At 46.5% G+C, this 23,603-nt stretch overlaps 1 protein-coding gene across 1 annotated transcript; it reads right to left on the bottom strand.

Annotated features, from left to right (window-relative positions):
• Nucleotides 1-842: 842 nt before the first annotated feature.
• On the bottom strand, nt 843-21,965 carry LOC142049485 (haloacid dehalogenase-like hydrolase domain-containing protein 2). Its single transcript, XM_075077246.1, has 5 exons — nt 21,945-21,965; nt 17,687-17,792; nt 8,385-8,593; nt 3,183-3,246; nt 843-2,313 (listed from the first exon to the last, which is right to left on the bottom strand). The coding sequence occupies exons 2-4, from the start codon at nt 17,785-17,787 to the stop codon at nt 3,233-3,235; spliced, it is 324 nt and encodes a 107-aa protein (XP_074933347.1). The 5' UTR covers nt 17,788-17,792; nt 21,945-21,965; the 3' UTR covers nt 843-2,313; nt 3,183-3,232.
• Between the last annotated feature and the right edge of the window lie 1,638 nt (nt 21,966-23,603).

The following is a 23,603-nucleotide window of genomic DNA, read 5'->3' on the forward strand; positions in this document are numbered from 1 at the left end:
AACAGTTAGATGATTAGTGTAATTCCCCCTTTCTGAGACTCACTAAAGCATCACAATCAGCATAGCTTTACCAGCAGAGACCTGCACCCCACCCTTTTTAATGAAACATAAGTGACTGCTTTTAATGACATTCAGGAGCTTTGCAGTGCTTTGTAGAACTAGAGATCATTTTTGGCTGAGATCAGTGTCTTGATTTGCCACATGTATTACTTGCCCGTTGGTTTGGGATATTTCCAAGGTGGAAAAGGCAAGGAATTAGAGGAACTTGGAGACATTGTAGAAAATCAACACATTTAGGCTCATCTAACTAGAAACTGGATTGGTGGTTACCCACTGGTTCTCAGCCAGCCATAAAACGCTAAGAGTGAGACTTTGCAGCGCAGCAGTAAATACTAGCCAAGTTGGAGGCTTTTCTGCTTATAAATGCAGCCAGGTAACCAGTCAGGACTGCCACACCTCCCTTCACCTTTTCATTAGGAATTCTAATCAGTCATGTTTTCAGGCTCTCGGGTCTCATGGCTGCCCCTCTCTTACCCTCCCTCTTGCTTGGCAAGACAGCTACCCTCTCTGCTGTTCTCCCAGTGTTCTCCTTGCACTGGCTTACGTGCAGCTGCTTTTCTAAGTACCACGAGCTTGTATGCTTCCCAGTACGCTCCAGGACCTCTAAAGCATCAACAGTCTCTTTTTTTGTTCTAGCATCACTCACATTGTCAGAAGTCTTTATGGGGAATGTCTTCACAGGTTTTTTGCTTATAGATCTCTCGCCTCCTGAACCTGACTGACTGTGGGCCAAAGAGCTCCCTGACATACTCCAAGCAGGAACCAACACATTCAGAATTGTTGGCGTGAACATGAGGTGTGTGGATTTATTCAAAACTGTAAGTTACAATTTCTGAGGGCGTGCAAACAGTATCTAAAGATGGCCTTTGTTCCGGGGGGTGGTGTGGGTAGTGTTATTGTTTCTTGTATTTCCACAGCCGAGTCTCCTCCACCCACACGTTCTGTGTCAGGCAGAGATGAAATCTGAACGCAGGTAACCACCCACCAAGTGAGACTGCAGACAGACAGATCTTTCATGTGAGAAGAGCTTCCCATTCATTCATCATGATGATTTTTTTTCTTAACAAGAACAAGCATGGCTTATTAACACAAAACTATATTTTCAATAAGGTTAATACTCCAGTAATGTATAATTACAATCTAATAATTTAACACTCCGTAGCACTGTAAAACAACTGTAAAGGACTTTGATGACTACAGTTCACAAATGGACCAGAAAAGCTATTTACCATCACTACAAAGTTGGTTCATATCAGTGGATTTAGTGCATAGGAAAAGCACTGCCTGCTACAGAATTAAATTTCATTCTACAGCTCTACTAAACAACCGTGTAAAAACTGGAATCCGTCCCCATGGCTTCTGAAGGATTTTTCCCATAACATTAAAAAGAAACAAAAAAAAACCCCAACAATAGTGAAATTTTGCAACTGTAGCATTAATAGGACCCTGTTGAAGTCTAATTTCAAAAATTCACAGTCTCTAAGGCATTTCATACCAGATTTTTGTTTCTGTACCATTCTTTTTCATAACAGCATCTAATTAAAACATCTGTAAAATGCTGACAGTTTTAATTTTATGGAAAATTTTAAAAACAAAACCCAGGCTCTGTTCTAATGAGAGGAAAGATATCAACGGTAGTTATTATTAAACAATGGTGATATTTTAATTTAGAAGTCACTTCTAAACGTGCCTAATCTCTACCTTTAAATCAGAGCAGAAGCATACTCAGTGACATCACTACAGGCTGACTAAGGGGTTTTATTCAGTTTAGCTTATTCAGCAGAAAAACATGACACTTTTCCAGGAAGGGCTTTTCATCAGTTATTGCTCAAAAACTGAAAATACACAGAACACTGCTGTGCCCCCTATGTCATTTGGGAAAGCAGCTGTGTTGGTTGTAGCCTTTCTGCTCACCTGCTGGGTATCTACGGTCCCTCATCACATCCTGGTGAAACTACTACAGCAAAGGGGATCTGCTGTGCCCGGGCAGGGCCCACACCTATCCTCTGCCCTTTCACAGCTCAACTGGAAGGAGCATACAGCCAGATTTCTGATGCAATGCATGCATTGATCCTGTGACCTTAATTTTTGAAGCAAGAGTAAAGGAAATGATGTGAAACAGATGTCTCTTCAAACTAACTATTCCCTTTCTCATAGCAGACGCTCCAGGATATGTTCCACTGCCTCTGTGAAATTCTCACAGGTTAAGTAAGGCGCCGGATTAATTTTGTCTTCATCTGCTGGTTGATATTTCTGTAACAGATTAACAAAATGAGGCATTTACCAAGGTCCTTTGAGTATCCTTTTTTTCCCCCTGAAAATTACAGCCTCTTTGGATCAGTAACAACCAGACACAGTAGGAGGAATGCCCATCTGAGGTCCTCCTGCAACAAACATCTCACAAGTCTTCCCTAAACAAATGCTGAGCTTTGCTGAAGATTCCTCCAGGGGCGGCTCTGGCTCAAAAATCAGCATTACTTATGCACTGGTTTCACTCCACTCTACTGGCGCTGTTCTTTCTCTGGCTATTCAGATATTCGTGTTGTGGGTTCTTGAAATAATAATGTTATCACCTTCCCTTCTGGGTTTTGTGAGGAAGAGTAGGATTACTTGCTTTCATTTTCAACACAACGGACTGTGTGGCATTATCAGCTGCTGCCTCAGAAAGACCTTGCCCAGTCCACAGTACCATCAATAACACTGGTAATACCTGTCAGTCCCTTAAGGTTCTGCTTCTGTCTGGAACAAAATTACTTTTATAATTACCAGTGTAATTACTAGGGAACGTCACCAGAGTTCCTGAATGATGAGAGGCTGCATTACTTTGACCGATTTTGGAAATCTAAGATGTCATAGTAACAGTTCTGTTTTTTGACTAGTGCTTGGGATTTTAGAGTCATAGGAAAAAATTCACACCTATGAGATCAGCCACCCCCATTTATTACTTCATATCATCCTGTGATTGGTTTGGAGTCTGTGCTCTAGCCCTGTTGTTGAAGCATTAAATATAATGGCCTATCCTGACTTAATCACAATTTACTGCTTGACAGGCTGCCGTGCTGCAGCTGAGGAAACCCATCTGCTGCATTCACCCCAAAGTGACCGATCCATCGAGCACTTACCTGTCTGTACCAAAATCCCATGTATGCCCGCGTTCTGGGCGCCACCACCATCATCCCTGCAGTCCTGGGACAGAACAGGAGATCAGCTGGTTAGTGGTCACAGACACTATTTATTAACAAGTTTTTCATGACGTTCTCTGCTTTGCAGATCACTAGTAAGCTACACAGAGTCAAATATTTTAGATTTAGATTCTGTTCTATTTTAGATTTAGAATCTATTAGACAAACCATCACAGGAATGCTTTACTATGTGCTTTTTGCCTGATTAAATAGCGACTGAAGTAAGAGAACTAACCCCATGGACTACATGTTAAATCCTGCAAGTTTTGATGGTTCAATTTTCACCCCTCGTTTAATCCCAGTGCTTTTAGAAAGATCAGTTCATGGCAACTGGGAGGCACGACACGCCAGGTTAACGGGCAGGTGAGAAGGTATTTGGTCCCCACGTATATCACCAATCATGATGGCCTCCTCTGGGGCACAGCTAGTCCCCCGCAAAGCCTCGAGGAAGAAGGTTTTCTCCAGCTTCCCCACCACGGTCGCTTTGGTGGTGTTGCATATTCCAGCTCAGCTACGAAAGGTCCAGGTCCCAGAGCCAAGCCATCTTTTTTCTTGGAATATCTGGCTTTATGTATAGCTATAAGAGGAGCCCCATCCAAAATCAACCTAAAGAATGAATGAAGAAGGAAGTATGAAAATTATATTTTTTAAAAAAAACAACAAACAATTTTTACAGCTGAAGGCCTGAACTGGCTTTCGTTTAAGTTGATGATGCTGACTTTCACAAAGCCCCAAATGAGAATGCAAGCTGGCATTCATTTGGAGAGTTAAATAAAGTTCTTTCCTTTCTTTTCCCCAGAAATTGATAAAAAAGCAAATCCCCCAAATAAAGAATTTATTATCTTGAGGATTTTAACAGGTAACTTCTAAAAGCCTGTCTACATTTCTCATGCAATTAGGCCCATTACTCTAAGCAGCCTCACTTTTCACTAAGGCAAACATCCTAACATTACATCTGATTTCCCCATGCAAATATTTTAAAATACATTAACCACAGGGAGTGGCTGTAGGTAGCAGTTTGATGGCCACAGCTTCAATCTCCTTGTCTGGACTGAGAACGCAGCAGCACTCTCAGGTTGCTGCTGCCAGGAAACCTGCAGCCCAGCAGTTCTTGGGGCTGTTGGTATCACCTGTAACAGCCAAACAGCTCTGTGTTTCCAGCAGAGATGGGTCTTCAGGTGAATCCCAGGTAGAAGGTGGATTATTTTACCTTAATTTATATTTTAACGGTGGCAGAATTACAATAACAGCTACATGAAAAGGTACAAAGATATCAGGTGCGTTCACATCCCACTGAATTCCCCAGCTAACAGTGCTATTACTGAGCCTTTTAGAAACAAAGCTGGATTTGAGCTCCTTGCTATTGGGAACCAAAAATTCCAAGTGGAAGATAGTTCAAAGCAACAAGTCAGCAGATTCCTAACATTTCTGAGTGCAATAAAAGGGTCACAGAATAAAGGTCATAATGCAGGGTATGGTGGTACTGCAGGAGGGTCGTAGCTGGGCGCAGCACCTGGAAGCCTCAGGAAGAGAGTGCAGCAGTGGGCTGAGAGACTGGGAACTGCTCCCTGCCCAGCAGTTGAGATCCTCCCACCTTCCACGGGCCCGTTCCTGCCCTGACACACCGGCGGGCACCCTCCTTGGGGCTCCACAGGCACCACCGTGGATTTCTGTTACCTGCCTGATAGTTTTTCCTTACAGCAGACACAGCAGCTACCTGTCTTGCAGCAAAGGGAAGCCTGCGTAGCTGCTGCGCTAGAGGAATCCTCCCGGTACTACAAGCACAGCAACATTATTGCAGTCCTCCCCTTCCCCAGCTGCAGCTTCAGTGCAAGAAAAGCCCTGCAGACAGTAACTGTAACAGTTGAGGTAATGACTGCTAAATGTTTCCCGTTTGATTTTATAGCACCTTCTTCAGGTACTGCAGGCAACTCCAGTCTTTATCACAACAGGTAGGAACGGAACTAGCAAAGCTGGTTGACAGAGGAGGAACATTGGCCGCTATCTTCAGGGCAGAAAGGAAGATTTATCTTCTCCTTAACCCCACCTGATTTACAAAAAAAAAAGCCTTTAAGAAAACACAACCTTTTGCTTTGCCCCTTCACTGCCTTTCTGGAGCTCTGCTCAAAGAGGCTGGCTTAGGCAAGTTGTATGCTCCATGGAGGACATCTGCTCCTTCCCGCACACCTGCAGAGCAGCCTGGGTACTCTGAGCAGTACACAAATGGCAATATTTCATTTCACTTAATTATCACAAAACACTTTTACTGAATCAATGCATTCCAAAGCAAACTTAACGGGAAGAGAGCTGGCATGTGTATCTGTGAGCAGCCAGGTATGTTCACGATGGGAGGCTGCCTCTAGGATACAGAAAAATTTAATTTGACAGAGCACCACAACCACTTACATTCAGCAGTTTGCAGGAAAGATCTCACCTGAGAGAATTCTTTTAAATATGGCATCAAAATCTCACATATACAAAAAGAGAAATTTAGTCTCAGTCATTTCAAATGGTGCCTAGAGAATGGCCTTACTCTGTCTGTCTCGTTTTGGGACTTGTATCAGGTTAGATTTACCTAACATAATGTTGGAGATCAACCAAGTAGTTGCCTACCAGCCTGGGCTCTTCAGTCGGTGGAGAGGAAAAAGCGCTTCTCAGGCACAGTTCAACTGTCCTATTTTAAGTGCTACTAGGGGAAAAATTATTCATACTTAGCAGTACGCAGTCAACAAGTGCAATTAATCACTTTTTGCAGCAAAAATGAGCATTTTCTGACACAGACACATCACACAGACTAGTTTGAAGTCTTTTAGAAATGAGGAAAGCATCTGTGGAAAAGGTGTTGATCTATCCAGACTGCCATCCTTCACAATGAACACAACTCTGCAGATGGATAGTCTGAACAGCAACTGTTGAACAGTGATTCTCTCACTGCCTCCACTGAAATGCAGCGGACTGCACAAATCACTTTTATAACTGAATGACTTCTTGTTATCTAAGAATCTCTTGCTACATATATTCATCTGCTTTGTAAGGCAAGCGGGAAGGCTAGTGAATTCCATCCAGTTTTACTATTCCCTCTAGTCACAGAAAACTTCACTTAGGGGAAAAAGCCTGACTGTTGTTCTGCGTATCAGTCTGGTTATGATGGCAAAGACGGTACTGCAGCATGACCTAGAAGTTGTTACACTAGATTAGTTTTGGCTCTTCTGGAAGGTCTTTTTTTTTTTAATGTGGATTAGTCCCCTCGAGAACAGCTTGTACCTCCTTTGTCCTGCACTGCTCCGGAGGAGCACGGCTGTTTTTCCACAGCAGTGTCACCTCTGAACAGAACCAGCAATTGAAGAGTGGCATCTACAGGAGAAACAGGAGTACCAGAGAGTTTTATTTAGGACAGGTTAAATATCAGCTGCATCCTGCACTTGCTAGGGGTTTTATTCCGCCTGCACACAGCATACTCCCTACACCTTTCCTGGGATAACTAGAGCTCCTGGGTCTCCAGTGAGTGTCATTGCAGCTTGCTGGCTGATGTCTCCTGCCAAGTGTCCTTCAGTTAGCTCAGATGGCAAAATGTACGCTTGGAGATGCCACGTGGATTTGTGGCACCATCCAAAAGCATCTGGGTCCCTTAACCAGGAACAGATTACATTCATCCATCTGTGACAAACTTTATAGAGAGATTAGCCAAGAATAGTTCAATATCAGCCATTAACAGGAATTTAAAACATTCTCCATTGTACTTAAATGTTTCAAGAGCAGCACTGAGAGAATATGAGCAAAACTGCTTGTAGCAAAAAGAAACAAACAATCCATTCCAGATCCAAGCAACACAGAAAATGCCACCAAGGTACTCTGCTGATACCTCTACCTTTGCTATCTTTTACAAAATTAGCATCAGCTACTGTAAAACTGATGGAAAGATCCCAAATATATGGAGATTAAACTGATTTAACCACCTTTGATGAAATGGCTGCTGCCTCTGCTGCTTCTGACCCAAGAAAGCCTTCCTGAGAATGCAAATACAGAATATTTCTGGGGGCGTATTTCTCTGGGTACGATGTTAGGTGGAACAGATTATCAGGTTTCATTGCTCTCAGAGCCCAAAGAGGCTTTTCTCCTGAACACTTATCTTTCTGAAGATTACTGACTAGACTAGGGCACTAAAATTTAACAGGAAATGAACAGGAAATCTAGTCTAGCTCCTAGCAATATTAGAACCTACTTAAATTACACAGCCATAAGAATTTCTGTTCATAAGGCAAGGGGCAGGGAGCAGTGATAAGCCATCCATGTTTTTGCTGCCTTGACTTTAGATGAAAGGTTGAATATACAATATACAGTTTTCAACCCTGAGTACATTAAAACTGTGGGTATCTTCACTACTCTTGAAACGACGATGTGGTTAAGTCAAGGACTAACTGCCCTAGCTTCAGGCACCTGCCAGACATGTCCAAGTTAGAATACTCCCCTTAGTGATGAGGGAGGGAAATGGGAACATCTGAAAGTAAAACAAGTTTTAACCAGGTCTTTAGAGATTACAATCTCGAGAAGTCAGGGCTATGAACCTTCTGTCACCAATTAAGGTATCAAAGTACATGGAGTGAGATCTAAGTGTTCAATACAAGGTAAGTAACAATAACTACCTGGAGATTTTACATTTAATAATAATGTATTAAGAGAGAAACAACCTCCCACGTGTGCCTACACTCTGGCTTTTCAGCTCTTTATGATTTTGCTCATAAAGAGCTGAAAATAACTGTACAATAGCTGAGGGAAACCTGATTTCCAACAAACCAACACATCCTTACTATAAACAAATCAACACTGGTAGGTGCAATAAATCTCCAGTGATAAGTATTACTTTTCTTAACACTGGAAATTAATAAAAAGTATCGAGTTTTGCCTGAATTCCTGACTATTTGAAGGCTTTGGCTGCCATTTCCACTACTCAAGAAACTACGACTTCAGACTGTTTAATGTTAATTTAAAAAGAAGAAAGGACTTTTATAACTCTGGAGAGTTCCACATTTCAGGCTTCATCATGGCTAGTGGTATAAATATGACTCATTCTACAAAACAGAGAACACTGTGTTTCCTTAGCCATTCAGTAACTTCCTCCATGCTGTTCTCTGACCACCTCACCTGTGAAATCAGGCAGGGCCTTATCGTCCACCAGGAGGAGAGACCACACCTGCTTTTGCTCCAGAAGATTTCCGGCTGCTGTCAGAGACGTGAAGATCTCATTTTCCACAATGTCAAATCCCAGTTTCGTCAGCCTCTCCAGCAAGTCTCTCTTGCACTCCTTCGTTGTGTTTGTCACAAATTGAATGGTAACCGGAGCTCTGCACAGCCTGATGGATGAAGAGAAAATGCAAACTGGCCACAGCATCCTTCTGTTTATGTCTTTCTGGGGCTGAAAAAGGACAGTTTGTCTAAAGGCTGCAGATTAAAAGACTGCATGCATCCCAGTACTGTACTGGTGCCACGGAAGAACCAGGAGGTTGTTAACTTCTGTGGACTGGAGGGCAAGGTGAAACAGATGGCAAGAATTACAGCTACTGGAACAAGACCAAGTGTCCCCTGCTTTGCTTCTACCAGGAGAAGTCTGGAGGAAAATGGTGATTCCAAACTCCATCTTCATAGTAATAGCAAACACATCTATCATCAACAAAAAGTTTGAAAAGCCTTTTAATTCAAACTAAATAAATAAACCAGTTCTGTATTCTGGATCAACAGCATCCTGAACCAAAATAAATAAACAGAAGAACCTTGTTGATAAATTAATATACTGAACTCCACATGCTGGGTGAATTTCACAGCAGCAGTGGCTCATTCAGAAATGCAGAATGCTCTAGGAGACTCTGTTACCTGCGCGGCAACTTGCGCCAGCTTTTGCAGCCATTTCTCCCTTTACTGAGGAACAACAATATCACATAAAACCACACTATTGCCCTACACCGACAGTACATGCTACCAAACAATCAAATAATTTTAAGTGACAATTTCAATGGCGTTCCCTTTAATTATTCCCCCACCATCACTTTCTCTGCTTGTTGCTATAGAAACAAACACTGGCATCACGACTGCACGGAGAACATCACAGTGAAGTTGGTCAACGCTGGAGACTCGCTTGCACCTGCTGCTGCTTCTTTCTCTTGTTTGTGAGATATGCTGACCCTTCACAAGAATGAACTGGTAACAAAGTCCCCTAGTTGCTAATAAAATAAAAATTAGTATTTTTTTTCCTATGGACCTCAATACTGAGAAGTAAAAATGGAATCTATCCATTTGTTCCCTAAGCAAGCTGCATACCAAGCATTTCAGTGTCTCTTTAGGAAGGACTAGCAGAAAAGAGCATAAGAAAATATTTTTTTCAAAGCTCTAAGCAAAAAGACCTGTCTGTTCTTGTCAATGAAATGACACCTGCTCTCCATAGCTGTGACAGCAGGCTGAAGCTGACAAACAGCACCAGACTCCCCCTGCGCCTCACCCCTTCCCTAACCCCCTCCCTCGCCAAAGCCAGTCCAGGGCCTGCGTGAGCACGGCTCAGCAGGAATCAAGAAGTCAAAGAAGAATCAGTGGCTTTATAAAACAGTTTGTCTTCTGATTCTACAGAAGCCATTTCTTCTGTCCAGTCTACTGCCTGGAGGTATGGAGACAAGCACCAGACAGAACAGGTACTGAGCTCTTCTTGACAATATCACTGCTTTTATATACATATATTTATATATGGATTTTCAAGAACGCTGGCTCTCACCTGGCACAAGTTCTCCCTGCAGCATGAAATCCGAGGCAAACAAAGTCCAGTGAATGAATGGGTAATGAATGAACACGCAATGCTTTAGCAGTTTTTATGTCCTTGCAATTTTACATCTTTAGGAGATAATTATTTCCACAGAATTATTTGTGAAAAGAAATGCAGTTTCCTAATCCCTCTGTGAACTTTTCCACTGAGCAACAGTCCAGCTTTACAAAAATCTAAGCAGCTAATACAACTCCAGTAAAATTTTCGGTCGTGGTTTAGCCGGCAACTCAGCCCCACACAGTCGCTCGCTCACTCCCCCACCGGTAGATGGGGGAGAGAATCAGAAGGGTAACGCTCGTTGGTTGGGGTAAGAACAGCTTAATAATTAAAATTAAAAGAAACAACAACAGAAATGCAATGTAAAGGAGAACAACGAGAGGCGCAAAGCCCCGGGGGAGGGGGGAAGGGAGAGGGGAGGGGAACGAACCGCCAAAACAAACCGCCCGCGAAGCAGCCACTCACCACCCGACGCCGCACCGCTCCCGAGCCGCAACCTGCCCCCCTTTAATATACTGGTCATGGTGTCACATGGTATGGAATGAACATGCCATTGGCCAGTCGGGGTCAGCCACCCCCACCATGGCCCTGCCCCTCCCAGCCCACCGCCACCAGGCAGAGCTCAGGAAGCTGGAAAGGTAGCCGACCCCCACAGTGAGGAGAACTAACCCCTTCTCAGCCAAAACCAGCACATTCTCCACCCCTTATTCCATACCATTTACACCATGCCCAGGTCCCATACGATGCAATACAACCTTACCAACCACCACCCCTCCCCTTCCCATCCTTTAACATAATACACAGACAGCATTCCCTTAGTCTATGGACCTTCCCTGTAAAATGTCCATTAACATGTCCATTGAGTTCACCCCGTCCATGACTCTGGGCTCCATCTGCTGTATCAGTCTTTCACGGTGGGAGAGATGGTGTGTGTGGCGTTGGGTTGCTACATACCGAGTCAGTCATCGTTCCATCACTGCTGCACTTTGCTGCTTTCACAGTTTATCTTCCATGGATTGGGAGGCTTGTACTCTGATACCATTGATACAACACAGAGGTGACACACAATATTATATAGCAGTTTGCATTGTGCCATTCAGTTCATTGACTGTTTTCACCCAAAATCAAATCCCCTTGAGGCACACATCGGATTTCTCCATCCTCCTGCATCACCCACCAAGTGCACCCAAGTCCTTGAGCAAAAGCAATCCCACGAATGGGTTTGCCTTTGCCTGAGGCAGGAAGAACCCAGACTGTTTTGCCCAGCATACTTTTTGTGTGCACTACAGGGACTCTATTCCCTTCCACAGTATGTAGGATTTCTGACTGGGCAGGGCCAGCTCGGTTGGCAGATCCCCTCGTGTTGACTAACCACGTGGCTTTTGCTAAATGTGTATCCCAGTGCTTGAATGTTCCACCCCCCCATTGCTCTCAGTGTAGTTTTTAACAGTCCATTGTACCGTTCAATTTTCCCAGAGGCTGGTGCGTGATAGATGTGATACACACACTCAATACCATGCTCTTTGGCCCAGGTGTCTATGAGGTTATTTTGGAAATGAGTCCTGTTGTCTGACTCAATTCTCTCTGGGGTGCCATGTCGCCACAGGACTTGTTTTTCAAGACCCAGGACAGTGTTCTGGGCAGTGGCGTGGGGGACAGGATATGTTTCCAGCCAGTCAGTCGTTGTTTCTACCATTGTAAGCACATGGCGCTTGCCTTGATGGGTTTGTGGGAGTGTGATATAGTCGATTTGCCAGGCCTCCCCATATTTATATTTCAGCCATCGTCCCCCATACCACAGAGGCTTTACCCCGCTTCGCTTGCTTGATTGCAGCGCACGCTTCACATTCGTGGATAGCCTGTGCAATAGCATCCATGGTCAAGTCCACTCCTCGATCACGAGCCCACCTGTATGTTGCATCTCTCCCTTGATGGCCTGAGGTGTCATGGCCCCACTGAGCTAGAAATAGTTCACCCTTATGCTGCCAGTCCAGATCCACCTCAGCCACTTCAGTCTTGGCAGCGTGATCTACCTACTGGTTGTTTCAGTGTTCTTCAGTGGCCCAACTTTTGGAGACGTGAGCATCCACATGACGTACCTTTACAACCACGTTCTCTACCCGGGCAGCAATATCTTGCCACAATGTGACGGCCCAGATGGGTTTACCTCTACGCTGCCAATTGCTTTGCTTCCACTGCTGCAGCCAGCCCCACAGGGCATTTGCCACCATCCAGGAGTCAGTATAAAGATAGAGCACTAGCCACTTTTCCCGTTCAGCAATGTCTAAGGCCAGCCGGATGGACATTACCTCTGCAACCTGGCTCAATTCACCTTCTCCTTCAGCCATTTCGGCTACTTTTCATATAGGACACCCTACTGCAGCCTTCCATCTCGGATGCTTTTCCACAAGGCGACAGGACCCATCGGTGAACAGGGCATACTGCTTCTCCTTTTCTGGCAGTGTGTTATACAGTGGGGCTTCTTCAGCACGTGTCACCTCCTCCTCTGGTGATAATCCAAAATCTTTGCCTTCTGGCCAGTCCATGATCACTTCCAAGATTCCTGGGCGACTGGGGTTTCCTACTCAAGCCCGCTGGGTGATCAGAGCAACCCATTTACTCCATGTAGCATCAGTTGCATGGTGTGTGGAGGGGACATTTCCTTTGAAAATCCAGCCCAGCACTGGCAGTCGGGGTGCCAGGAGCAACTGTGCCTCAGTACCAACCACTTCTGAAGCAGCTCAAACCCCTTCATATGCTGCCAATATCTCTTTTTCAGTTGGAGTATAGCGGGCTTTGGACCCTCTGTATCCCCGACTCCAAAACCCTAGGGGTCGACCTCGGGTCTCCCCATATGCTTTCTGCCAGAGGCTCCAGGTAGGGCCATTCTCCCCAGCTGCAGTGTAGAGCACATTTTTTACATCTTGTCCTGCCCGGACTGGCCCAAGAGCTACTGCATGAACTATTTCTCGTTTAATCTGTTCAAAAGCTGGTCGTTGCTCAGAGCCCCATTTGAAATTATTCTTATCCCAGGTCACTTGATAGAGAGGACTTACGATCAGACTGTAATTTGGAATATGCATTCTCCAAAAACCCACAACGCCCAAGAAAGCTTGTGTTTCCTTTTTGCTAGTTGGTGGAGACATGGCTGCTATTTTGTTGATCACATCCATAGGAATCTGACGACGTCCATCTTGCCATTTGATTCCGAAGAACTGGATCTCTTCTGCGGGTCCCTTCACCTTACTTTGCTTTATGGCAAAACCAGCCTTCAGAAGGATTTCGACTATTTTCTCTCCTTTCTCAAAAACTTCTTCCGCTGTGTTGCCCCACACAATGATGTCATCAATGTATTGAAGGTGTTCGGGAGCTTCTCCCTGTTCCAGTACAGTCTGAATCAGTCCATGGCAAATGGTAGGACTGTGTTTCCACCCCTGGGGCAGTCGATTCCAGGTGTACTGGACCCCCCTTCAAGTGAAAGCAAACTGTGGCCTGCACTCTGCTGCCAGAGGGATTGAGAAGAATGCATTAGCAATATCCATTGTGGCATACCACTTGGCTGCCTTTGACTCCACTTCGTATTGAAGTTCTAGCATGTCTGGCACAGCAGCACTCAACGGTGGAGTGACTTCATTCAGGCCACGGTAGTCTACTGTTAGCCTCCACTCTCCATTAGACTTCCGCACTGGCCATATGGGACTGTTAAAGGGTGAGTGGGTCTTACTGATGATTCCTTGGCCATTCAGTTGGTGAATGAGCTCATGGATGGGGATCAGGGAGTCTCGGTTGGTGCGATATTGCCACCGGTGCACTGTTGTGGTGGCGATTGGCACCTGTTGTTCTTTGACCTTCAGCAACCCCACAACAGAAGGGTCCTTTGAGAGGCCAGGCGAGGTCGACAGCTGTTTAGTTTCCTCTGTCTCCAAGGCAGCGACACCAAAAGCCCACCTGTACCCTTTTGGGTCCTTGAAATACCCTCTCCTGAGGTAGTCTATGCCAAGGATGCACGGAGCCTCTGGGCCAGTCACAATGGGGTGCTTTTGCCACTCATTCCCGGTGAGGCTCACTTCGGCCTCCAATACAGTTAGCTCTTGGGATCCCCCTGTCACTCCAGCAATGCTGATGGGTTCTGCCCCTATATAGTTTGATGGCATTAAGGTGCACTGTGCGCCGGTGTCCACTAAAGCTTTATACTCCTGTGGGTCGGACGTGCCAGCCTGTCGGATCCACGCAGTCCAGTAAGCCTGGTCATCCCTTTCCTCCACCTGGCTGGAGGCAGGGCCCCTCTAGTCTTGATCATGGCACTCACAACTCACTTCCTGTAAATGTGAATCAGGAGTCCCTCTATTACACTTAGAAATAAAATCAGCGCTTCTACTCCTCTGTCTGGGGACTTGCTCACTGGAAATTGGAGCAGCAGCTTTCCTGGAAGAGCCTCCCTGAGTGATTGTTCTTTCTTGCAGTTCACGCACTCGTGCCTGTAGGGTCGAGGTAGGCTTGCCATCCCACCTCATCATGTCCTCTCCGTGGTCACGCAGGTAGAACCATAGGGTGGCCCGTGGTGTGTATCCCCTCCTTTGAGCCAAAGGACGCTTATTCCTAACAGCTGAGGCACTACTCTGTCGAGGTGGGGAGTAGGACAGATCTTCTTTGAGTTGCTGGACCTCTTGGGATAGTTTCTCCACAGCAGAGACGAGCGAGGAAGAGATATTTGTTTCATAATCCCAGAGTCTATCAATCACCTCTGCCACTGTTGGTGCCCTGTCATCTTTCCAGGACATTGCTGCCAATGAGTTTGCATGTGAAGATGGTGTGCTCCGTACAAACTTCCGCCACATGGGTCGTGTGCACTTGGCTTCATCTGGATCTTTGGAGGACCGTTGATTGTCCAGGTCACCATAAATCACCTCAAGCACAGCTATTTCCCTTACATACCGGATGCCTTTCTCCATAGTTGTCCATTTTCCAAGGCAATATGTAACATCTTCTTTGAAGGGATACCTTTCCTTCACTCTGGACAGGAGTCGCCTCCAGAGGCTGAGGGCTTGTGCTTTTTTCCCAATTGCTTTGTCAACGCCCCCTTCCCCAGAAAGGGATCCCAGTGGTTTGGCTTCTTTTCCCTCTAATTCCAGGCTACTGGCCCCATAATCCCAGCATCGGAGCAGCCAGGTGGCAATGTGCTCACCTGAACGACAGCTGAAATCTTTTCACATATCTTGCAACTCGATCAAGGACAGGGATCGGGTGGTCTCTTTCATTTATGACTTCTTCCTCCTCTCCCCGTGACGGCCCTGCTTTTTCATCATCCCGTTCTAAACGAGTTGACGTCCGCTTCCAATATTTCATCTTCTGTATGGGGGCAACTGATACTGGTACGGGTTTATTTTCTGAGCCAGCTCCAGTACTTGTTGTGGGGGGTTTAGTGGCTGCAGTGCCTGTCGTCAGGGCTGGAGTGGCTACAGTGCCAGTCACTCTTCATTCCCCTTGGGGTCACTGAATACTGTTGAGCAGGGCTCGGTATGCATGGGCCAGACCCCAGCATGTTGCAGTTATCTGTGTCTCTCTGGAGTTCCCAGCATAACAACATACTTTCTCCAAATATTCTACTAGTTTTTCAGGATTCTGCACTTGTTCAGGGGTGAAACCCCAAAACACTGGGGGTGCCCACTGCCCTAGGTATTTGCCCATGCTATCCCACATGCCCTGCCACTTGTAACTATCAAGCCTTGGGGAAGATTTCTGGGTGATATTCTTAAGTTGCTTAGTCAAAACCAAAACAACATGCCCAAAAACTAACAATAAGTGCACCTTAACCACCCAAGGATGTTCAAGATACAAGAAGGTGGTTGTAATAAAGGCAGAGACATCATAGAACAAAGTTGCAAAGGTACTATTCTGTATTCCCTCCATATAAAATCTCTCAGAGGAGGAGGTATAATTGCTAATTGCCTCAACAAGGTGGTATCAAAAGTGCAGTAAGGGTTTCAGCAAAAAACCCAAATACCAGATAAAGCTGAAAACAAGTGTTTGTATGACAAATCTCATAGGCAAAACGTTACTAATCACAGCAGAACACAGCAGAGTAAACAAACCAACACCAATCTTTAACACCAACTGCAAAAATGAGAACATGGTCCTGTGACCAGCAGCTGTTATTATCTCCAACCCTTTAGCCCCACGTTGGGCGCCAAAAAGACTGTCGTGGTTTAGCCGGCAGCTCAGCCCCACACAGTCGCTCGCTCACTCCCCCACTGGTAGATGGGGGAGAGAATCAGAAGGGTAACGCTCGTGGGTTGGGATAAGAACAGTTTAATAATTAAAATTAAAAGAAACAACAACAGAAATGCAATGTAAAGGAGAGCAACGAGAGGCGCAAAGCCCCAGGGGAGGGGAACAAACCACAGAAACAAACCACACACAAGACAACGACCTGCTGCCGCCGCCACAAACTGCCCCCCCTTAATATACTGGTCATGGTGTCACATGGTATGGAATGAACATGCCATTGGCCAGTCGGGGTCAGCCGCCCCCACCATGGCCCTGCCCCCACCATGGCCCTGCCCCTCCCAGCCCCCCCCCCCCCCCGTCACACGTCAGAGTACAGGAAGCTGGAAAGTTAGCCAACCCCCACAGTGAGAATTAACCCCTTCTCAGCCAAAACCAGCACACTTTCTCAGCCTTAATTCAACCCTGTTCCTCTCTCCTGATTAATTCTTACTGCCCCAGCATCTTAAGGTGCCCTCCCTCACTCATCATGATAGGATACATCACTTTGTGGCTTTCTTCATCCATTTCAAGATGTTTCTTCTCCAGGAAAAGAGTTTTATAACACAGTACAAAAATCCCTGGGGTTGCGTATGCTGTCTTGCTACTGACTGAGCCAGATTAAGTCACTTTACTATGCCTCAGTTTCTTTAGGCACCCTTTCGTTATAAGAGAAAGAGGTACTTAACTGTCCCATTTATTAACGTGTTGAAATTCCTACAAAACATGGGATGTATTCTCAAATATTTCTCAAACTAAAAAACAGCTGAGGTTGTTTACCTAGCAGGAAAAAAAAACCACCCCACCTATAAAAATAATAAAGCAAAGCCTCGGCTGAAAGACCAAAAGAAACGAGAACTCTGCAAATGATGCGTTGCACACTAGGCCAAGTGATTCTCTCTGTTATTCCACTTTAGCTCTCCACAGACCTAAGGGCTCAGACAAACAATCAGGTTCCTGCAGTTAAACAAAGCACCAAGGAACAGCTCAGCTGAAGTGACTTTGGTGTACATGGGGTAATTTGGGTTAGCTTAACTACTTTGCACTTTGCCTAAGGCTGTAGTCCCATATGAATTAGCGGAAACACTCTGAATATTGTCATTTTCTATCTAGAAAAGACTTAGAAAAGACCTGGAGAGCAACTTAGTAAAAGCTGCAGGGGCTCAGGTGATACATGGCAACTTTTCAACATCCAGGTCCTTTGCTGGTTTCTCTTGGTATTAATACAAGTTTAAACAAAAGCAGAATTTGGCCGCGTATTTGCTTATCCAGGACAGCATAAAAAGGCAGAAGCTTCAGGCCCTTTTACTTAGAGAAGCGTCTTTGTGCAAACAGCGCCGACATAACCTGTCAGAGGACATCAAAAAAGGTAGCTTGCCTTTTAAGAGCTTCCTGCTTGCTGGGCACAGCTGAGTCTTCAACGTGAAGTGTGCCGCTGAGATCCACCAAGACAGCTTTCAGCGCACGCCGAGCTGCCATCCTTCCTTCCCCAGGGAAAAGGCAAATAAATGAAACAACAAAAAACTGGTTAGCAGACAATGGATAATAAAAATAAGGAACTCAGTTAAGCGCCTCATTTGTGGCAAGCCCGGTATTACTCCCAACATTACTCGCAGTATTAAATGGCCCCCTTTAGACAGAAAAAAAAGGCAGTGTTTAAAAAAATACATAATTGATGGGGTGGTATTTCCCCAAAGACTCTGTATATGAAAATCAGGTGCTATTTGTTTTTTAAGTGCCTTTATTTGTGCGTGTCAAAAAATTCTCTAAACAACTAAGACTGGTGGGAAGAGGATCATTCCTGATTCAAGGCCTCAGCAAGCACATTTCAGCAAGTCCCACCAATACTGATGGCCCTGTTCCAGTTAAAATAAACACAATAGTACTAAGCAATGATAGAGTGCTCTGACTATAAAGCTCAAAAAGCTCTGCAAAAGTGGATATTGCTAATTTTATTTTTGTAAGTGAGATCTATGGTGATCCAGCCCACAACACAATTTAGGTGCCCTAACTCTTAGGTTATTTGGGGGTCGACTGACTGTGTGCCAGCGTGGATTTAGCCTGGAAGCTCTCAGGGGTCAAGGATATTCAGCAGCCCAAAGGGTTACTTCCTTCCTCTTGCAAAGTCAAGTGGTTTTTCTACAGCAAGCTTCTGTGTCACACAAAAGGAGACTTTGCCCAAAATAGAAGGCAGCATTCAAAGGGTAAAGGCACTGGGGGAGAAAACAGTGAGGTTGTGTACAAGTCATCTGGCTAAAAAGCTGTCTTCAGAAACTAGTAATTCTCCTTACATGTGCTGCAAGTGCTATATTTTGCTCCACAAGCCAGTTTGCTGAGCTATTTCTTAACAAATGTCCAATATGGAAGCTTTTCTCCTGTTTGTTAGATAATAACAACTATCTGATCTGTCATCACTAGCAAGTCATCGCAGTTTTATGTTGAGCCCTTCCGGTTACAGACAGAACATGTAACATGTAAGTAGTTTGAAAAAACACACAGAGTGGTCAACACCATGATTAGAACCCGCCTTAATAAATTTAATTTTCTATCAGGACAGTTTTATCTTTGCAGACAGTTTTATCAATGACCAAGATCATGTGAACTTGATGTCTCAGGTACAGGACACACAGGCAGGAAACTTTGAGATTCCACTTTCATTACTCCTGCTGGTTCCCTGCAATAAGATAAAACTGCATAATGCTTATTTTATAGTATGTCTGTTGCTACACAGGCCAAGATTAAAAGTCTATGATAAAGAGCTGATAACAGAACTCCTAAGGGAGCGTCATCAACTGCATGGGAAAAGAGGGCACCAGGTTTCTAAGACATATTCTCTGAGTAAAACAGTGCAGACAAAGTGCCTGAACAGGATGGAATTTGGACAGCAAATTGACCCTGAGCCAGCAATGTGCCCTTGTGGCCAAGGCCAACAATATCCTGGGGTACATAAAAAGGAGTGTGGCCAGCAGGTGGAGGGAGGTTATCCTCTCCCTCTACTCTGCTGTCGTGGTTTAGCCGGCAGCTCAGCCCCACACAGCCGCTCGCTCACTCCCCACCGGTAGATGGGGGAGAGAATCAGAAGGGTAACGCTCGTGGGTTGGGATAAGAACAGTTTAATAATTAAAATTAAAAGAAACAACAACAGAAATGCAATGTAAAGGAGAACAACGAGAGGCGCAAAGCCCCGGGGAGGGGGGAAGGGAAGGGAGAGGGGGAACGAACCGCCGAAACAAACCGCACGCGCCGCAGCCACCCGCCGACCCGACGCCGCGCCGCCTCCGTGCTGCCACTGCCCCCCCCAAAATACTGGTCATGGTGTCACATGGTATGGAATGAACCTGCCATTGGCCAGTCGGGGTCAGCCGCCCCCACCATGGCCCTGCCCCTCCCAGCCCCCCCGCCACGCGGCAGAGCGCGGGAAGCTGGAAAGGTAGCCGACCCCCACAGTGAGGAGAATTAACCCCTTCTCAGCCAAAACCAGCACATCTGCCCTAGTGAGACCTCATTTGGAGTACTGTGTCCAGTTTTGGGCCCCCCAGTTTAAGAAGGACAGGGAACTGCTCGAGTGAGTCCAGCGGAGAGCTACGAAGATGATCAGGGGACTGGAGCATCTCTCTTATCAGGAAAGGTGAGAGCTGGGTTTGTTCAGCCTGGAGAAGAGAAGACTGAGGGGGGCTCTCATCAGTACTTCTAAATATCTGAAGGGTGTGTGTCAAAAGGACGGGACTGGACTCTTTTCAGTGGTGCCCAACGACAGGACAAGAGGCAATGGGCACAAGTTGGAACACAGGAAGTTCCAGCTAAACATGAGAAAAAAACTTCTTTACTGTGTGGGTGCAAGAGCAGTGGAACAGGCTGCCCAGAGAGGCTGTGGCATCTCCTTCCCTGGAGACATTCAAAACCCGCCTGGACGCAGTCCTGTGCCCCCTGCTCTGGGTGTACCTGCTCAGGTAGAGGGGTTGGACGAGATGATCTCGAGAGGTCCCTTCCAACCCCTACCATTCTGTGATTCTGTGACTCCACATTATCTCCACAACAACAACAACAACAAAATACACCTCTCTTCCCTCAGGCACTTCAACTCTAGCACAGGGAATTTTGAGTGCTGAGAAATTAAAAAAGAGGACTGAAGGTGCAATTATGAAAATTCTCTAGCCAAAGATGCATGACTGCAGAACAACTGCACCGTGCCTGCTTGGACAGCACAGCTAAGAACGGGGACAGAATATCCTACGTTAGCAGAAATGGGATTATTTTTTTTTTTATTCCTCTTTTACCCTAGATCTCCGCTGGTTCTCCTATTCACAGTGTATTTATTCAGGTGTGTCATGGTTTTAGCTGGGATAGAGTTAATTTTCTCCAATGCAGCTGGCATAGTGCTGTGCTTTGGACTTAGTATGAAAACAATGTTGATAACACACTGATGTTTTGGTTGTTGCTGGGTAGTGCTTGTACTAGTCAAGGACTTTTCCAGCTTCCCATGCTCTGCCAGGTGCACAAGAAGCCGGGAGGGGAGGGGGCACAGCTAAGAGAGTGGATTCAAACTGACCAAAGGGATATTCCATATCATGTAACGTCATGCCCAGTATGTTAACTGGGAGGAGCTGGCTGGGGGAGGAGGTAAGCAATCACAGCTCGGGGACCGGCAGCGTCAGTCAGTGGGTAGTGAGTGGTTGTATCGTTTGTGGTTGGTTTTTTTTTACTTTCCCTCTTTTCCTTTTTATATTATTATTATTATCATCATCATCATTATTATTATCATTACTATTTTATTTTAATTCTTAAACTGTTCTTATCTCAACCCATGAGTTTTCTTGCTTTTGCCCTTCCGATTCTCTCCCCCATCCCACAGGGGTGGGGGGAGTGAGTGAGCAGCTGCGTGGTGTTTAGTTGCCGACTGGGGCTGAACCACAAGGTGGTATCGAAATTATTTGCAAAGCCAGTCTTCAGCATATCTGATTTTAAGTATAAAGCTCACGCCCTAGCAAGAAAGTCCTGAAACAACTTCAGTACCTCGGTTTTCTTAATTGCAGCCCAACACATTAGGGGAACTTCACCTTCGTGTTGCCATTACAGCCTCAGCAAGGGGATGAAGCCACACGATAATTCAGGCTGGTCAGGACATGAGGGACCGTCCAGTTCAGCTCCCACCCAGTCTTTGGCAGCCCAAGGGGCCCATTTGCCCTACAGGGACACGACAAGGTGCTCGCAACCCACATGAAAGGGGCTTGTAATGGCAGAGGTGTGTTGGGGCCACGGAGGGGCTGCTCCCCATGGCAGGGGTGCCCAGGGCCGGCCTCTCCCGCTATCTGGGGAACCTCGGGGCCTCTCCCCCGCCCCACACCGCCTCCGAGGGCGGACGCCCTCCCCTTCCCTTGCCATCCTACAAAGGGCGTGAGGGAACAACCGCCCCTCCACCCCCAGTCAAGGAGATGGTACCGCCTCTTTCCGCCGGTTTACAATGGGCAGGTGGGCTGGTCCATTCGCTGGAGGGGGGAGTCTCCGACCACGGCGGGCTCCCCTTTCCCGTGACGCGGATGGTTCCGCCCGACCGTTCGCGCTCGAAGGCTGTGGGCGGTACCACTCGGAGTAGAGGGGAGAGCAGTTTAGCGGCAGTTTGCCTCCCAGGGACTAACCTGGCTCCAGCCGCCCGCCACCGTCCCGCCCCGCCCCGCCCCGCCCGGCGGGGCCGTCACTGAGCTGGGGCTGCCTGCCCCAGCGCCGGTGCCCGCCCGCTACCGGCACGGCAGCCGCAGCCGCGGCCAGGTACGTAACCGTGGCAGCGCTCAAGGGCACCCGCAAGGGCCGGTGTTCCCGGCAGCTGCCGGAGGGCAGCGCGGCAGGCAGTGCGGGGGGCAGCCCGCGGCGGGCCTGAGGGGCGAAGGGCGCGCGACGCCGCTTCAGCGGGGAGGCGAGAATGGCCGTCAGTTCCAGGCTGCGGGGCTCTGCTAATCAATTGCAGTGGGGGTGTAGCTGACACCGAATGGGGCCTGTAAAATGTGTTCATCTGATTCGTGTCAATATGGAACAATGCTAGAGTCACACGGTGAAGTGTGACCCTCTAACATTTGACCGTTCTGTTTGTGCTTGTGTAACCGAGGGCCGTTCAATTGACTTGTTAACTGTCTTAATGGTTGGAATGTTGATTGGCGATTTGTTAAGTTAATTGTTAAGAAAGAATTTTAGTTAGGAGTAGAAACTAACACCTGAGAATTTTAACAAGATAATAAATAACGCTTAGGCCAGACAAGAGGGCATTAGCAATGAATGCTTCATTGACAAGAAGCCTCCTAAAAGGATACAATTCAGTAGAACTTCAAGGACTAACAGTGGAAACATCTTGCTACAAAGGAGAGTGCCAAGATAAGGGAAGGCCACAAATCAGCCAGTAGTGATAACAGGGAACTTCTTGGCTCAGAAGGCGCTGAAGCATGGAAACTGGGGGAAAGGTAATTCCGGCAGGGGGAGATTGCGACCACCGACCCAATTCAGGACCAAAAAGACTTGCCCCCCCACACCCGTAAAGGGCATGCATGCTAATCTACATGGCAAGCGTGGCTAATTTAACTACGGCTGACCAACGGCAAGTGGGATGCTTATCACTGACCAATGAGTGTAAACTTAGGCGTGTTTTTACTAATTGTTATTAATTAAGTAACTGAATATAAACCCTGTAATTTTGTATGACGGGATGCACGTTAGGCGGAAGAATCCCCTGTGCATCCAGCGCTGCTTACTTGTCTCTAGTCAATAAATTGTAAACTTTAATTGGAATTCCGTTTAAGGCTAAATTAATTATCATAGGGCCGGAGTGTTGATCTGCTGAGGGTAGGAAGTCTCTGCAGAGGGATCTGGACAGGCTGGATCGATGGACTGAGGCTAATTGTATGAGGTTCAGCAAAGCCAAGTGCCGGGTCCTGCACTTAGGTCACAACAACCCCATGCAACGCTACAGGTTTGGGGGAAAGTGCCTTGGGAAAGCTGCCCGGCGGAGAAGGACCTGGGGGTGCTGTTCGACAGCCGGCTGAACGTGAGCCAGCAGTGTGCCCAGGTGGCCAAGAGCATCCTGGCTTGTATCAGTATGGTCAGCAGGAGTAGGGAAGTGATGGTGCCCCTGTATTTGGCACTGGTGAAGACACACCTTGAATACTGTGTTCAGATTTAGGCCCCTCAGGACAAGAAGCACATTGAGGTGCTGGAGCGTGTACAGAGAAGGGCAATAAAGCTGGTGAAGGGTCTGGAGAACAAGTCTGATGAGGAGCGGCTGAGGGAGCTGAGGGTGTTTAGTCTGGAGA

Source organism: Phalacrocorax aristotelis, chromosome W (assembly GCF_949628215.1).
Source record: "Phalacrocorax aristotelis chromosome W, bGulAri2.1, whole genome shotgun sequence".
NCBI lineage: Eukaryota > Metazoa > Chordata > Aves > Suliformes > Phalacrocoracidae > Phalacrocorax > Phalacrocorax aristotelis.